The 16,744-nt window shown below is 40.8% G+C and overlaps 2 protein-coding genes across 3 annotated transcripts in view; one reads left to right on the top strand and one right to left on the bottom strand.

The window, feature by feature from the left end:
- Positions 1–5,137, top strand: part of LOC133969411 (glucocorticoid receptor) — a 64,587-nt gene extending 59,450 nt beyond the window's left edge. For both annotated transcript variants that reach the window (XM_062405875.1, XM_062405876.1), the window contains one exon: positions 345–5,137. In XM_062405875.1, coding sequence (XP_062261859.1) covers positions 345–497 — 153 coding nt within the window. In that variant the 3' untranslated portion in view covers positions 498–5,137. The remainder of the gene's footprint in view (positions 1–344) is intronic.
- Positions 5,138–6,247: 1,110 nt separating this feature from the next.
- Positions 6,248–16,744, bottom strand: part of LOC133969410 (rho GTPase-activating protein 26-like) — a 73,599-nt gene continuing 63,102 nt past the window's right edge. The window contains exons 21-24 of the mRNA XM_062405873.1: positions 10,964–11,002; positions 10,741–10,851; positions 9,758–9,849; positions 6,248–8,342 (exon numbers count right to left, since the gene is read on the bottom strand). Of these exons, the coding sequence (XP_062261857.1) occupies positions 8,245–8,342; positions 9,758–9,849; positions 10,741–10,851; positions 10,964–11,002 (340 nt within the window). The 3' untranslated portion in view covers positions 6,248–8,244. The remainder of the gene's footprint in view (positions 8,343–9,757; positions 9,850–10,740; positions 10,852–10,963; positions 11,003–16,744) is intronic.

The following is a 16,744-nucleotide window of genomic DNA, read 5'->3' as shown; positions in this document are numbered from 1 at the left end:
GATTCATGTCTTTCCTCTCCTTTGTTTTATATGGACTTCCTACACATCACAGATTTGAAAGTAATCATGTCCATGAAGTTTACCAGTGGCTTTCTTTCTGTCTCTTTTAAGGAAGCCAGGATTTTTTTTTCATATCTTGTGGATCAAGTTTATCATTATCTTGGTGCTCTACTGATTCAGCGCACAGTGTGTAAAAACATGAATGCATCATGTCCCAGTTGCTCGCTCCTCTGTAAAGATCCACAGTGTATAGACCTGCGGCTAATTTAAAGTTTATTATGCAAAATAAAATAAAACCTTGACAACACGTCTCATTAACCTGTCTGTGTCCCCTCGTCCTCCAGATGGTCGAGGGCCTCCTCCAGATCTGTTTCTACACCTTTGTGAATAAAACCCTCAGCGTGGAATTCCCCGAGATGCTGGCGGAGATCATCACCAACCAGATACCAAAATTCAAAGACGGGAGCGTCAAGCCTCTGCTGTTTCATCAGAAATGACTGCCTTAAAAACTGTGAAGCAATGACTCAGATCCTCCTCCAAGAGCACAATACCTGGAGCCCCACGCCTCCCGATCCGCCCCCCCCCCCCCCCCCGGAATTTGGCCGGACTACAGTGCAGGGGGGCCCGACTACCGACCTGTGGCCCTTCCTCTCGGCGAACCAGGAAGAAATTTCGGCCTCCAGAGGAGACATGTTTCTGGCTCTGATTGTCATGTGGGCAGTCTCCGTTCTGGTGATCTACCCACCCCCCACCCCCCCTGCTCACCTTCTCCTCCCACTTCTTTCCTGCCTCCATTGTTCTACTGCTTTTCTTAGTGACCTGCCAACTCTTTACAACCAGCGTTTCCTCCTCCCTGGATCAGCGACCTGCTGTTCCTCTCTGCTCACCTGCCCCGGCCCCGGCCCCAGATCCACTGTGCGGAGAATGTAGTGAGCCACTCGCTTGGTGTGGCGTTTCACAGAGAGAGAGGGAGAGAGAGCGGCTGGCGACGAAAGGGGGACAAACAAAACAACGAAAAGCCACACACAGACAAAAATTTGAAACATACAAAACAACACAATCCTTTTTGTCCCCCCCCCCCCCCGGACCCAAGGACAGTGAGGACAAACTGTTTTCAGCTGTTCACCTGACCACGGGAAGAAAAAAAAACAAACCGCCAGAGGATTGTTGTCCCCCCCTTTTTCTTTTTTCTTTTTTTTGACCTCACATGCGAGAGTCACGCAAACACATGCAGACATGCAGTCACACACAAAAATGTTTACACAGGATGTATCCGAGAAGGGAAAACCAGTGCCTTTTAGCTTTTTGAAGCTCTTCATAGCCATCCCCTCTAAACCGTTTGTTTCTTTGCATAAGAATGTAACCTCGACATCCTTCCACATATTTTGTCTGTTTCCAGGTTTTCTTTTTTTTTCTTCTCATGTTGGCAATTTTCTGTTTTCTTTTCCAAATTGCCATTTCAGTGTTTTCAAAAGTGGGCAGCTCTCTCTGCTCGGATCCCCAGACGTGCACACGAGGACGATACACTTAGACGCAGATAGGAGATGTGAGGATCTTCATGTTTTACAAAGCAAACAGTTTCAGCTAAAAGAACTCCAGGATCACAAATCTCACAAAAGGTTGATTCATGTGTCTTTTTCCCCGGTGTGACGTATATTGGATAAATATACCGGATCTCCCGATTTACAGAACGTCGATTATTTCAACAGATGTAATGTTGATTACACGTCCAGATATTTCCGCCTCATCTCCAGAAGAGCACTCAGTAGAGCACATGCCTCCGCCAGGGCCCCACATTCTCATTCAAGTCAATCAAGCTGCACCAAATTTCACACACTCATAGAAAACAGTCATCTTAAACGTGGCTGACTTTTTTTTTTTCATACAGATTCATCGGTTATTCCCAGGAAAAATCTGTGATTAGAAAAGAAAGTGATAGAAAGTTCTGTGGAAAACTGATCTGTAGCTTTTGCGTTAAACCAACAATCAGATAAATGGACAGGGGGCGAAAAGATATATCTGTGAGCAGAGGGAGAAAAAAAAAAAAAGCAAAAGCTGCTTTGTGCTAAACTGAAACCACTGGGATATCGGATGTTTTGTTATATTTAGCAACCGACTGACTTAAATATTCCAATGCTTTGACTAATCAAGTTTTTATTCGCTAACTTTTGAAAATGAGTGCGTGTTGATGAAAAGCCATAAGTCAAAACCGTCCTGTCATCGCCAGCCGCTTTAACCCAGAGGATCCAGTTTAATTCACTTATTTTTTTAAATACACTGTCATGGAACTGTCTCCCCTGGTCAGGCCGCCTGTTACTATCTCAGACAGAGGTGAAGTATGGACGGGCATGTTTCCTGGTGTGTGTGTGTGTGTTGCCACCTCATAAGGTTTCTAAACTGGTTCCATTTGAAGAGATAAGGTGTAATAATTCTCAAACTTCAACCTACTTAAAGTTTATGATTAACTTCACTGTGTAGTTCTCCTGAGGGGGGGGGGGACATTACCATAAAGTACCATTTTAGATTGAATCAACCCTTTAATCAGCTTCATCTCTGTGTTTGCACAAACCCGACCTGCAGTGATTATTAAGCTTTAGAGCTCAACATGAATGATAAGGTAAATACGTATATATATATATATATATATATATATATATCTATATCTCTATATATTTTGTATATGGGCTGTAGACAGACATAATCAATGGAGCCTCTGTTCTCGGCGCAAGATTTCACCTCAAATATTTTCAAATATTTTTGGAAGAAGAAGACGCAGTTTGGTCCAAATAATATTTTTCGATCTGATCTCAGGCCCCGAGTGACTACATCACCTGGAGGATTTTCCCGCTAGTGCCAAATGCAACGTGCAAGCTTTGTGTTTTTGATTTGTTTTTTTTGTTCTTTCTTTCTCGGAGTTGTGATCGAGCGATGAGTCAGTTGTGACTCGACGACACGTGGCCCACAGGCCGAAGGCTCCTCGCTCATGAGAGGGATCAGCGTCACACCTACACCAGCTTAAACCTACTGATTGTTATCATTCAAATTAGTGTTTGTTCAATTTATCTTTTTTTCCCAGCAGATGCACACGATTTTTTGCAAACTAAGCAGAACTTTCTACTTGTTGTCGGGCAGGTGGTGATCAGCACTTTGGTACATTTGCAACATGAATATACGATTGTAACTTCCTAATGGGACAGCCAAAGCAAAAACACATGAACAGTTATACCCAGCTTCAGCGTGAACACAATGCCTGCTGCCCCCCCCCCCACACACACACACACACACACTTACACACACACGCATCATAATAGAAGCTGTTCTATTTTCCATAACGTTTTTTTGTAACGCCCCTGAAACCCTACAGATCTTCAGCTGTTCACTCTGAATGGTACTCGTCCCCACGCGGCGTCTTCAGGTCTGAATGGCGGCGGACAGACAAGGTAGCGGGTTGTCACAGCTAACAGCACGGCGGGCTCTGGACACACACGAGCCACCATTCATTAAGAAGCCATCATGGTTCTAATCAGCCATTCAGCCAAAGGACGGCCACTCGCACCGGGGATGGTTCCGTGTGCAGAGCCGGCTCTCAGCCTCACCTGCGGACTCGCTGCTGTGGCCTTGGCGCTTCTAAGAACCGGGGTTTGATGCCGCTCACGTCCTTGTGGATGATTCCCCGAGGTGAGGGGGGGGAGGGGGCGATTCGACTCAAGTGTGGTCTTATCTGTTGGGGTAACTTTGCGTACAGTATTAGTCGTTTCCGAGCCACGGTGCTTCAGAAAACCAGCTTTAACACGTAGACGTAACCATATCCCCGCTCACTTCTAAACGGCCATAGGTGTATATAGCAGCGCAGACATATCCTCTAAGCATAAAGTGTCTATTACTACAAAATATTTTTACATAGACATAACCTCTATATTCCTACACATTTTCTCTCTTTGCCTTTTAGCTTCATGTTTGAATAAAGGCCTTGAGAAAGGGAGACAGCGAGCCATAGAAATAAGATTTCAAAATCAGGAGACAGATTAAACCCTAAAGAAATACCGATGCTTGTGGAGATTGATCTGTTGTAAAGAAGAAACAAAAAAATATGACAATATTTTCTGCAGTTTTTGAGTACATCGGCTTGATCCTCTTTGATATAATAGTTTTGCTCAAATCCTTTTTGTACATTGAACGAGTCAAGAAAGTAAATATTTTTCTTTTTTTCTGTTTGTTGGTTTGTGTTTGATTTAAAAAAAATAAATATAAATTAAAAAAAGAGGTAGACGTGTTGAATACATTAGGAAGTGTAAAGCTTTTTTTTTTGTCTTGTGAAGTAAATGTACATTTTACGAGTCAATGGGGAAGTCTACACGAACGCTCACTGTGTTTTAAATGTTATGAGGAAAACGTGGGGGGGAGGTTTAGTGTAATAGAGTGACCAAAGCAGAGGATTTAAAATAAAATATAGAAAAGATTTTAACAAACAAAAAGAAGTATTCAAGTAGTTACATTTTGAGTAGCACTTATTATCCAACTTGTAGTACTTCTATCTTTATTCGAAAGGTATCTTTTGTAAAGGTCAAGGCTTTGGATCTCGTGTATACTGCTGTGAGGATTCACTGGTCACTTTAAAATAGGAAAAGAATAAAAAATAATACAAAAACCTGTTGAATCTCCACATGAAAGTAAATCTGCCAGAGCCTGATGGAATTGCACTACCCTCCAACTGGTTGATAAAAGTCTATTTTGTATAAAATACATGCAAATGTTATCTTTAAAGTTTAAGGGCAGATCATGTTTCATTGTTATATATGGCTATGGCTTTCATCGAAGTCTGTTCTGTTCGTATTTCAGTTATGTAAATGTAATCCAATGTAAAAAAGACACAAAAAAAGCAAACACAAAGTATAACATGTTTGTTTGAAAAAACAATAGTTTGTATAACTTCTGTATTACACCTCTTCTGTAGTCAGTGTCGATATTTTCACCTATTTGATTAAATGTTGAATTAAGTTATCTGTGTTGTTCTTTGACATTTGAAAACCTGTCAGTAACAATTTTTTCTGTCATCACTGGTTTAAAGCTGAAATTCAGAAGAACTGATTTCTCTTCAGTTCCAACATCTTACACAATAAAGTTTTCTGTTTTCCAACGCTTCGCTCCAGTCTTTGTTTCTACGATTTCAAATGCTCTGATTGAACATTGATATTATGACAAGTAAGCATTTGACCAACCTGTAAAACTGAAAGTACACTTAAATACATCAAAGTATTCCAAATTCAGTATCACATCTACTTTTCTGCTTGGGTTAATGTAGCCAAGTACTTAATTTAAATAAAGTTTTTAAAGTAAAAGTACTTAACAAGTGTCGCTTTTTATGGCAGAGTTGAAAGGGGTGGGATCTAATGTGTAATGTCTGCCCGCTCCGATTGGATCAGTGACCAATTTCCCTCTCGTTATTGAAACCTATATTTGATATATATATAAACAATGTGAACATGAATGTATTTAAAAAATGTAGCAGAGTAAAAACAACACGCATTAAAGATGAAAGTACCTGAAAGTGACTATTTTACAATGTATATATTTATAAAGTTATAATGATACAAATGTGCCTAACGATAGTCACTAGTTAATGTACTTTGTTACATTCCACCTCTATGATTGGCTCAGCTAAGTATTTAATATCAAAACAGTGGGACTAATCAACAAAACACCTCTTAAGCTCACTAAATATTATCTTGTGTGTTATTTTAGTTTGTGCACAAAAGAAAAAAATGACCTCTTTGTGATCATACAGCAAGTTAAGTTAATAGGGTTCTTGCATTTTAAAATCACAATTAAGGAGAACTGATGTACCAGAGGTTCTACTTCTTAAATACCTCAGTTATCTACACAAAGTGTTGCTTTATACCAAAAATGGTTCAGATGAAATTCACCTTTGCATCTTCGCAAGAAAGGTTTTGTCCAACGCTTGGTGGTGTGATGATTATTTTGGGACATGAATGATTGATGCTGAGGCCAACGTGACCCAGATGAAGTCTGGTCTATGGCATGTAGCACTGAGCTAATCCATTTATTGCAGCGATTCTACTGAAATGACTTTTATTTTGTTCTGAAGAGTTCAGCCCTGACGGTGTTTGTGCGACTTCTAATACGTTAAAAGACAAAAGACAGAGGAAGCAGTGCAACATGTGTGAACAGAGCCACAGTATAAATATCCTCATCAGACGCTGAATCAGGAAGAACGATCAAAGCTGCAGATGTTCAACATTTTTCTTTAATTCTGCTCATGCTCATCAATTCACCAAAACATCTGAAGGAATATTTAAGGCTGTAGAAAGACTTAAACGATACAAAATGTAGGGCAACGAAGGAAGGAATTAAGTTAGTAGGCTAAGAATACAAAATATAAAATTTCAGACTTAAAAAATTATACCTTATCAAATGCTTGTGTATTTATTTACAAGGTCAATTAAACACCTCAAAAAGAATACAGTCCAGGAAAGTCTCATAAATAAGAAATTTAGATATGAACAAAGTAGTCTCTTTTCACATTTGTTTTACTCTCCCGTTTGATTTTTTCTGTTAAAATGCAACAATATTTTTGCAATATTTTGTCCTGGAAGTTCAATGAAAATCTCTTTCTTTATTTTTCAGGGGAGTCGATGCAGCTGTTCATCAAGTGGTTAAAGGAAGAAGTTTATCTTTGACTCATGAGGGGAGGAGATCATCAGAGCCCCAACGCAGATCAGCTTTCACACATGTGTCTGAACAATTCAAGGATTTTTGTTTTTGTTTTCAGTGTCTCTAAAAAGACACATCTGCATTTCATTTTGTTGAGATTTACCGTCCTGTCTGTAAACACCAGACCCAAACGTGAATCTCAGTCCTCTTCAGACAACGACAATTTGGGCTTTGTCTGGATCGTGCACGAACAAAGAAAATCATGGGGGGGGGTTGTGGTGTGAGATAACATACACAAGATAACCGAGTCACATCCCTACTTCCAAACTTCACTTGTTTGTTAGTCCAAGCTGAGATTAAAGCATCCGGAGCAATAAAAAAAAGGATCTTACATAATCCGCACGATGGCTCCTGCATGAAGAAAACCGGACGAGCTATAAATAAATAATTTTTGAAGTATTTCTGAAGTGAATTGGAAACAGAACAGTGGTGTTTTGGAACGCCAGTGCTCTGTGATGTGGAAAAGGACAACGTCCTGTTTGATGAAAGAGTGCAAACATGACTCCAAACTATATGTGACACGGGATTCAGTTATTTCCAGCAATCAAAAAAACGTTGAGCCCGAGCCTGAGGAAGCTTTTAACAAGCTTGGCTTTTAACCAACAGGAATCGGTTGTTTTCTCCCACGCTGCGTTGTAAACTGCTGATAAGCTCCTGGAGCTGGTTTGACATTTTTCACATTTTTCTCGAGGGCTGTGGAGGGAGAAAAGGCCTGATATATAAAAATAAAGCTGAAACCCAATGCTGACCTTTGCGACCAGACTGTTTGCCAGGTGACCTCATCCTGTGGCTGATCTGCCTTGGAGTTCCTGTTCTGAAACATTAGTCAGGTCGAGTCTTGTTCTTGGGGAAAAACCCGCCTGACGCGGAAAAGTGCTCGCAATCACACATCGAAGCCGTTCAGCACAAACCTGATCATTCAAAATCTGCTTTTAAACGCTCCACTCCCCCAGTCGGACAAACCACGGTGCTGTCACCTCACAGAGTTAGTCCACTGGTTCATATCAATCACCTCCAGAGAGCTTTTCCATTCGTAGGCGATACAAAAGAGGAGATGCTGAAGCAGTGGGGCAGAGCAGCTCCAAATAATAAAGCAAGGGCTGAAAAATAAAAATCACAAGCCTCACAGCTCAGAAATATCAACCCCAGATATATCACACACACACACACACGTATACACTTTTCTCTCCACACATATTACATCATCATCAGAACTTGGGGAGTCATCCACACCAATTACATCCAAACCACAGAGGGATTCAAAACCTATTTTTTTTCTCTTTTTTCCAGTGCAATTCACGGGTCTCTCCCCAGTCCGCTCCGCTTCACTTCTTCATCACATCCATTTGATATGGTTTTGCTTGGTCCAGTTTCAGTTCTCCAACAATGGTCCGCTCCACTATAGTATACAAGCTAATATAGTCTCTCCGGTCTTGTGCAGTCAAATCCAGTCCCCTCCTCCGGCTCTGGTTTCCGGTCCAGTATCTTACGAGTCAGGACTGATCCAACAAACTACGTGGACTTTAAAAACTCCACATAGTTTTCTGGTATCAGTCCTGTTCGACCATCCAGGGTCCCTTCAAGCCAACCCGGCTCCCTGGAGCCATGAACTGCAGAGAAAGAGAGAAAGGAGAAACATTCCATTTGTTTAAACATCCCAAGATAAACTCAAACCTTTCCATAAATAAGAGGCACTGAAAGGGATGGTTCACCCAAAAAAGGAAACCCCTGAAGCTCCAAAAGTGTTTGGGGGACTTAAACACTTCACCCACCCCTCGTTTTTATTTTTGGGTGAACTCTCCTAACTCACAAACCGTGCTGACTCAGAAAGAAACCCGATGGGACAGCTGTGTTTTGATCTTCACTTATATGGCCGTTGTACTGTAACAGTGGTCTTAAGAGTGTGTGGCTGCAGTTTAAGCTCCGTGGGGACAGCTGGGATGTTCCCTCCTTGGTTCAACGGGAGCAGACAGGGGTGTTGGGATGCCACCGGCAGGATTACATGTCCGCAAGGTCACATTTTGCCCAAAAGGGGCTCCAGTGACACTCCTCTGCATTGCAGAGCTAAACAGTCTTCTTGCTGCCATCTCTATTTAGGTCCGGTCGGGGGGGGGGGTTGAGAGGACATGTGTCAACTGGCGTGACCAAAAAGTAAATCCCTAATAATCAGTTCACGTGCCTTATCTGCGTGATCATAAGCCAAAGCAGCTCAAAGTAGTTTTAACTTTCCTTATGTTTGTGTAAGTCTGGTTTTCATTTGACCTGAAAGAAAACGGAGGAGAGACAAACATGACACGTTTTGGGAGCTCAGGGTTGGAGAGGAATGAAAAGAGGCACGAGAGGAGAGGAGGAGGAGAAGAGAGAGAGAGAGAGAGAGAGAGAGAGAGAAAGATTCCAACAGAGCAGAGGTGAAAAGGAAAATAAACCACAACACTAAGGAAGCAAGCAAGCCATTGAATAATAGACATTTCTGTAATAACTCATTTAATTATCAAATAATTATTTATTTACTTTTCCCAAAAGAAAGCAAATTGACTCCTTCGTTGAAAGATATTAGGTTCTTGGCTTTGTTGCACTTGACTTCATCTTTACATCTGTTTGCAAACTGGTGAGAATCTTGGTGGTAAATATGGAATAAATGAAAAGTGCATATCACACCCTTCACTCCCATAATAAAATGAAATTCAAAAGTATCAAGCGACCCCTGCACACCTTCCTGTTTCCTCCAGGGAGAAATTACAGTAGCCAAAAAATTTAAGAATTAAAATGGTAACTGAGAGAAAATGTGTTAAAAGATCTTTCAGTTGTGACTTTTTGGAGCCAGAACCTTTGACTGTTTAGAGAACTTTGGATAACTTACATATTTTCAACACTAGCGGTGAGATCCAGGACCGGGGCTCAATAAATTAAGTCCAGCGAACTCCCGGGGCTGACTTATTGTTTCAACGGTAATTATTTGTTTTTACAGAAACACCAACCCACATTCTTTCCCTCTTCTGCTGGCCGGATCCAGAGGCTGACTCACCGTTTTCAAAGATGGTTCCAGCGATGAAGGACAGCTCGGAGTCGTGCTCCGCCTTGCAGGCATACAGAGCCCGAGCCTTCCTGCCCGCTAGACTGGAGACATTAAGGAAGTTAGGAAGAAAGCGTTTACGATGCTTCACTCGGACGCCTCGAACTCAAGTGAACGTTCTGCTCTCAGCTGCTTGAGCCCCCGGCAGGTCGTTACTTTATATTAGTGCCAAATGCCAACGGGCTTCATTCGCACATTTTCAAGTCCGATTTAAATGATGTGATCCTCCTGAACTCTTAAGGATTTTATTGGAAACATAATTCCTTTTGCAGTTTTGGTTTGTGATTGGAAGACAGGGGGGTTGGGGGGGCAGTGGTAAGATGGCCTGCATTCAAATAAGGTGCATTCTTGATTTAAAATATATAGAGAAGCTCATATAAAACAACTGCAGTCTAATTTAAAATAGGAGAAGGTAACATTAAGATGCTATTCCCCAAGAAAGACAATCATGCTTTAAATTCCATCCTTTCACGGGGAAGGTTAGAAGTGACGGCCAAGTATAATATTATATATTTAAAATTCTTGAACTTTGTAGACTAGAGGCGTATTGTTAAACAACACTGCAGCTGGGAAGACACTTGTAGAACTACGCCAAAAATTAAAAAAATCATATATTTTTCTAATAAAAGCTGTTCAAGCTTTTCCGGATGATGAATATTGAAGAGCTACCTAATCAAATAAATAAACATTGGAATATTGATAACATTATTCATCAGTTACAGAGAAGCACTTGGTGAGTGCCTGAATCAAATATCCCAGCACCCAAACACCTCTTATTAAAGAAGATAAATATTCTGCTTTAGTTTTTCTTTCCTCTCCACTCAGACTGTGGTGTCATCTGCAAACAGACGCACACATTTTAACCTCAAGAGTTTCCTTTACCGCTTGACTGAGCAGATGTGATAAAAATCTTTACACAAACAATGTGGACCAACCTGATTGGAGAGGAGTCACTGGAGGCGGAGGAGGTCGGCTGAGGACTCGACGGGGCAGAGAACATCGGCCAGGAGGGGGAACGTGGTGAGGTGGGGCTGGGTGACTTCGCACTGATGGAGACACAAACACAAAATGTGAAATAATACAGAAATAAAGACTAAAAGGTGTAAAATACAGTTCAGGACATTATCACTCTCTCAAATTAAAGACATGGCTTCGTACCTTTTGGCTGGGATGCTGCCACGACCTTTAGGGTTCAGCCTAAAAACAGAAAATTTAAAACAAGATGGGAGTGAGATTTCTAGACAAGTGAAACCAACTGGATTTTAATTAAGTCATTAAGCAACAAGTGTCATGAGGACACTAAATGGTGTTCTTCTGTCACTGAGGTCTGCTTGATTTGGTTGCAAGTCCATAGAATAGAGCTCCCAGCTTGTTGGGCAAAAGGGAATAAAAGTTGAAATAAATAAATAATAGTTCCTTTATGTGCTCTTATCAAAGTAATTATAAAAACAGACAAATGACATTTGATTGTGGAAATTAATATATAAAAACGTATAAAAAGCAGCACTACTGTGGCTGTCTACCTCATGAACAAGTGCAGGGGCCACTACACCGAACACACTGCCGGAGGGAACCAAGTCAGCCAGCGTCACTTTCATTGATTTGAAACGTACATTTTGGTCAAAGAGGGAAAAGGCAAATATTTGCGCTGAGTCATTTGCACTGAGGATTTTGCTCTGTAGATTGTGGAACACATACCAAACAAAGCTTGTGTGCTCTACTGGCATTTTGTTGCTACAAGAGTCACGAAGGGGTTTAAGTGAAGGACTGACTGAAACAGCAGCATGTAACCACACAACACTGTTAGTTACGGTATGAGAGCACAATATTCCACCCGGCATGGATACGGAGAAGATCAAACCACGTGTTAAATCATGGAGAAGACATCTGAAATACCTCTGTTGGAAAAATCCCGGGGAAGGAACACGGTGTCCGTATGAATATTTAAATATATACGGCCTCAATGAACAGTTTGAAGCGGCAGATTCAGACAGTAATACTGTAATAATGTGGAATTTTCCCTTCAACAAATGTTAAACCTGCAATAACTGATATTTCGGCCACGTAATGTCATATCGGCTTATTTTGCTGTATTCGTCTTGGTTTTGTTTCCTCTTAATGGATGAATTTTCTTCCATTTTCATTCAATCTAAGGAAAATAGAGTTTAAAGCTGGGGTTATTAGTAATCCGTCTTTTAAATTATCATTTGACTGAGCGTCTCAATGATCCTCAGTAACTCAGTGGTTGTCAATAACCTCCTCTTGCCCATTCATCTCCACTCCCTGCCCCCGTAGCTGATGGATTTCCCGCCAAACTCAGGATCTTTCGTATTTGTGTTTTTCTTTTTTGTATCTCCTTCTCGGACAGGACGTCACAGGGAAAATTCCCACAGACAACAGGTTACAAAGTGAATCGACAGGTTTCGGGTGAACGCAGCCTCCTCATCACGTTTGACAGCTCCATTTAATAAACATATCCACAGCCTCTCCCTTCTCCCCCTCACGGGACATCTATTGACTTTCATAACACACCGGGCGCCTCCACGTAACACTAAGGCAAAGGCGCATACTTCCACACTCATTAACAGTGAAGGCAGAGGGCTGCCAACAACAACAAGGCGTGACTCAAATTAACAGACAACGCAAATTACTGCTGTGAACGATGTTTCCGATTATTAAGTAAATTCCGCTGCACGGCAACAACACACTCGCCCGTTCCCGTGTTGCCATTTGTGTGGATCACATCTGTTTTTTCGAGTGACAAATTACAGTTTAGCGCCTGAGAAAGATTCCTAACGTAGGAATGTATCGTCTACTGCCTAAAGGCTGAGGCGCACGCTAAACCGGGAGGAACCCCGTGACCTGCCAATGTCAAGTTTAGTCACCGGGAAAAAAACACAGGAGGGTGCAAAAAGATCCCAGGAATATTTCAGTAATGAGCATCATAAGTTATGGGTCGTGCTGATGTAGCACAGGAGGGCTCATGTCAGCGTGCCCTTAATTATCTTTGTTGTCAGGAGGGGCTTTGTTTCCCTTTGTGCTTTTTAGTGCAACTCTCCTCGGTATTCACTTGTTGTTTTGATCTGTTCAGTGTAATTTTCATTTCTATTCCTTCACATTCATGTCCCACTCACCAGTCGGCTGCTCTCACTTTCTCCTCTTTGACAAACACATTTTCATACACAAATTAATTACAGTCATTTCCTTTTTCCTGATCACTTCCAACAGATTTTATATATTTAATCATACTACGTTATATTTCAATGTTACTAATGATTATATTATTTTCGGTTTATATTATTATTATTCATTATATCTATTATTTTGCACTGTGCCTTCACCACTTCCTATTTGTTTGTTTATGGATTTGTTTGTCCGCAGAATTTTCCAAAAACGACTTAACTGATCTTCAAAAAACTTAAATGGAAGGATGGTACATGGGCCAAGAAAGAATCCGTTACATGGGAAGATCTGCTGCAGATCTTCACAACTAATGGATTTGTTGTGAAGATTATGACATTATCACTGATTTCTCAGGATATAATTCATGGATCTTGATAAACATAATTTGGGGGACTGATGTCTGATATATGATAGCATGTGCAAGTTGGTGCAGATGTAGATAAAGATCCAGATATAGTGAATATGTGGTTTCATAAGGGGACCGTTGGGCCTTAGCGGAGGTATACACACTTTTCTGAGTGTCTTTGTTTACTCTCTTCCTGTAAAGAAGAAGTAACAAGCAGCTGGTTAACACTGTTCAGTCGCAGAATTGAGGGTTGCTTGCTTGTTGATTCATTATTCTGATTTGTGTGGAACTTTTTTCATCAACATCCAAACAGATTGAGTTTGAACATGCAGCAGGAGATTGTGCTCCCTATTGTTGCACTCAAAGTCGCTGAAGAAGCCAGAGGAGAGAAAACGTCCCTGAAGACAAAACTCTGCTCAAGAATTTGGAATTTTTTAAAACCCATTTTCAAGAGGTAGCCCATCAGTGAAAGTAGCAGAAGCAGACACATTTAGTCTGGTGTTTGTATCTGCGTGTGTGTCTGTGTGTGTGTGTGTGTGTGTGTGTGTGTGTGTGTGTGTGTGTACGTGTGTGTGTGTGTGTGTGTGTGTGTGTTAGCGTGTGTGTGTGTTTGTTGCTGTAGGGAGGAAATATTTCTATGACAGGTTTCCTCAATGTTAAAGTCACCATGGAGATTTGTGTTCTCCCTGTGGTGATAAATTAAAACTTTCTGTCTCCTGACCTCTTTCCTTTCTGTATTCATGACTTTTCCCTTTCAAATGCCAAACAGGCTGCAGGAACAAATAACACTGACTTTGCCTGACAGACAGAAAGAAGATAGAAAGTGACGTTTTGCCATTTACACTGGTAAGTGCTCGTGTTAGTACATCGGGTCGCAGGTCAATTCTGCAGGGCTAGATTGATCACGTATGCTTCTCTGGAGCCTATTACAAAGTCTATTAATATATTTTTTAAATACTTTATCTCTCTTTATTATTACCTGCATTGTATCATCTGTAGGTGGAAAAACTTAGAAGCTTAAAATGACCTCCAGGCATTTCTCAGCTGAAAACAAACTCTAAAAAGAGAGGACAGCAAATGGTGGCAAAGCTGAAAATAACATCTACCTCTGATTTATGCGTTTTTTCTGAAGAGACAGTTGTTGACCTCTGACCTTTGTAGCTCTCGTCCCCGGAATGAGGACACACACTGACATGTCCTGACTCCAGGCGGCATTTGAAGCTGTAACAGGGCTTTACCAGATCTTTTTGGGATCAAATGTTATATCAAATATGGGAATAGTTGAGAGATCAATCATGATTGAAGCAGCAGAGGCTGAGATACTCCAATGTTCTAACACTACCCACAATGCCACTCAATAGTGCCTCCTTGGTAAACCCTCCCTTATTGTTGAAATCAATGCAATTCAAATATCACCAATCTCACTTTTGACAATGAGGACTGCAAACATCTGTGCAGTGTGTCTTTAATTGGTTTCCACGTGCTATAATGAATGCTAATATGTTAGTTTATAAATGTGAAAAGAAATCATTGTGTTCATTGGTGTTATGTGAATGTCTGTGTGACTTCAAACCTCCTGGTTGTGACCAGCAGGTTTCGATCCTCATACTCAAACACGATGTGTTCGGAGTGTGTGTGTTTATTTAAACAATGTTTGGGTGAGTTCACCAAGACAAAATCCAATCAACTCTGTTTATGTGGCAAAGTATTGAATATTGCATCTCTTGAATCATTGTCTGTTTATTAACATATTTTTCCTTTTAGAAAGCTAAACTTTATAATAGAATATGTCATCATTTCCTCTAGATTACTGATTTTATTTAATTAAAAACTCATTTTTTATTTACAGAAGAAACAAATCAGCCTCTTTGTTCATTCATTCATCGATCGGGCCAGATTTGCCTTCGGAGCCACATTTGTGTATTGTGTTTAGTTGTGATTTTGCCCTTGAAGCACAAATACACAAGGTTCCATGCACCTCATTTAGAAAAGAACCATCAATTTCACACTTAGGAGATGGGTTTGTCACTTTAAGAGGATGAAGCTTCTTGCCAAAAGGTTTATGTTGACATTTCCTTACTTTTCATATTTATGACACAGCAGCAGTTAAATAAAGCACATTTTATGTGAGCTGGTATCATTGCAGCACTTTGGTCAGAGGACTTCACTGAAGCTGTAGAGACATAATAAAGTGAGGCCAAATCACCTTGATCGCCCCCTGGTGGATAGCTGCATTATAGGTAAACCTCACCTCCTTCATGTCACTAAAAGGGACATGGACCAAACTAAAAAGTCAAAGCACAGGTATAATAATTTTCTCTCAAAGTTTCTGTCATTTAGGGTAGTTCTTATCGCACTGTTTGTTCAAGTGTTATTTTTTCCGGCAAGTGAGGTTTTAATTTATTATTTGATGCTTTAAAAACTGGGGTGAAATGTTCTGATTGACAGCTTACAATGAGTCACGATTAGTCGAGTCTGTCTGTGTGTGTGTGTGTCGGTACATTATGTGTGTATGCTCAGCATCATGTCACTGTGAATTCCATATGAAGAAGTGTGTGTTACCCCTGTGCAGAGACCTCAGTGTAGGCATGGCCAGTGTTTATATGAAGACGTGTGGTACTTCTCACAGGGAGAGGGGCTTGCTCAGACCTGCAGAACTATTTCTGTTTCACTCGGTCTCTGTTAGTTATGTAAACTATTGATCAAACCGTGAGAGGTGGCCAAGCGGAGGGAGGACATGCACATTATGTAACTGCTCCCTCATACGTTGTGTATAAATGTGAATTGGGTTTGGTATAATCGCTTTTAAGTCCTGTTGAGGGGGAGCACAGAAACGATTGTCGGTGCAGTTGGGAGTTCAGCTCCTTGTCGCAAATGTTTTCCAGTTGCTTTTGGGATTTAAACCGACAACCCGCCACTCACAGCACTACTTCTGCTTAAGCTCTTAGCTGCCACATATGCACATGTGTGCTGACTTGTGTGCAAGTGGTCATGCATTCCTGCGCCTGTGAATTTCCGTATGCATGAAAAAAAGAATGTGTGTGCATTCTTGGAACCTGTGTGTTTGTGAGTGCATCAGTTAATGTTTGCACATGTGTGCATACACACTGCGTCTCTTTGTGTATCCAAAGTTTCCATCCTTCACCCCTCACTCACAAACATGTCGAACTGAAAAGCCTCTAACACAATTTTTGTTTTCTTTCCTCTGACTTTTTTATAAAAAAATGCTTAGCTTTATAATGTTGGCACAAAATTCCCTAAGCTGCATCTTTATAAAATCCCAAAGTTTCTGTTATCTCTTAGACGCTTCTCACTTCTGCTTATAGTAAACAAGAACAAGAAAAAAGTCCGCACAGCAAAAGGTACAGTTGAAATCGGGTTTTCGTATTAATGCTATTCTTATATTTTTT

Source organism: Platichthys flesus, chromosome 15 (genome assembly GCF_949316205.1).
Source record: "Platichthys flesus chromosome 15, fPlaFle2.1, whole genome shotgun sequence".
In the NCBI taxonomy this organism is placed as follows: Eukaryota; Metazoa; Chordata; class Actinopteri; order Pleuronectiformes; family Pleuronectidae; genus Platichthys; species Platichthys flesus.
The sequence above is the reverse complement of the archived record's forward strand: the minus strand, read 5'-3'. Positions and strand labels throughout refer to the sequence as shown.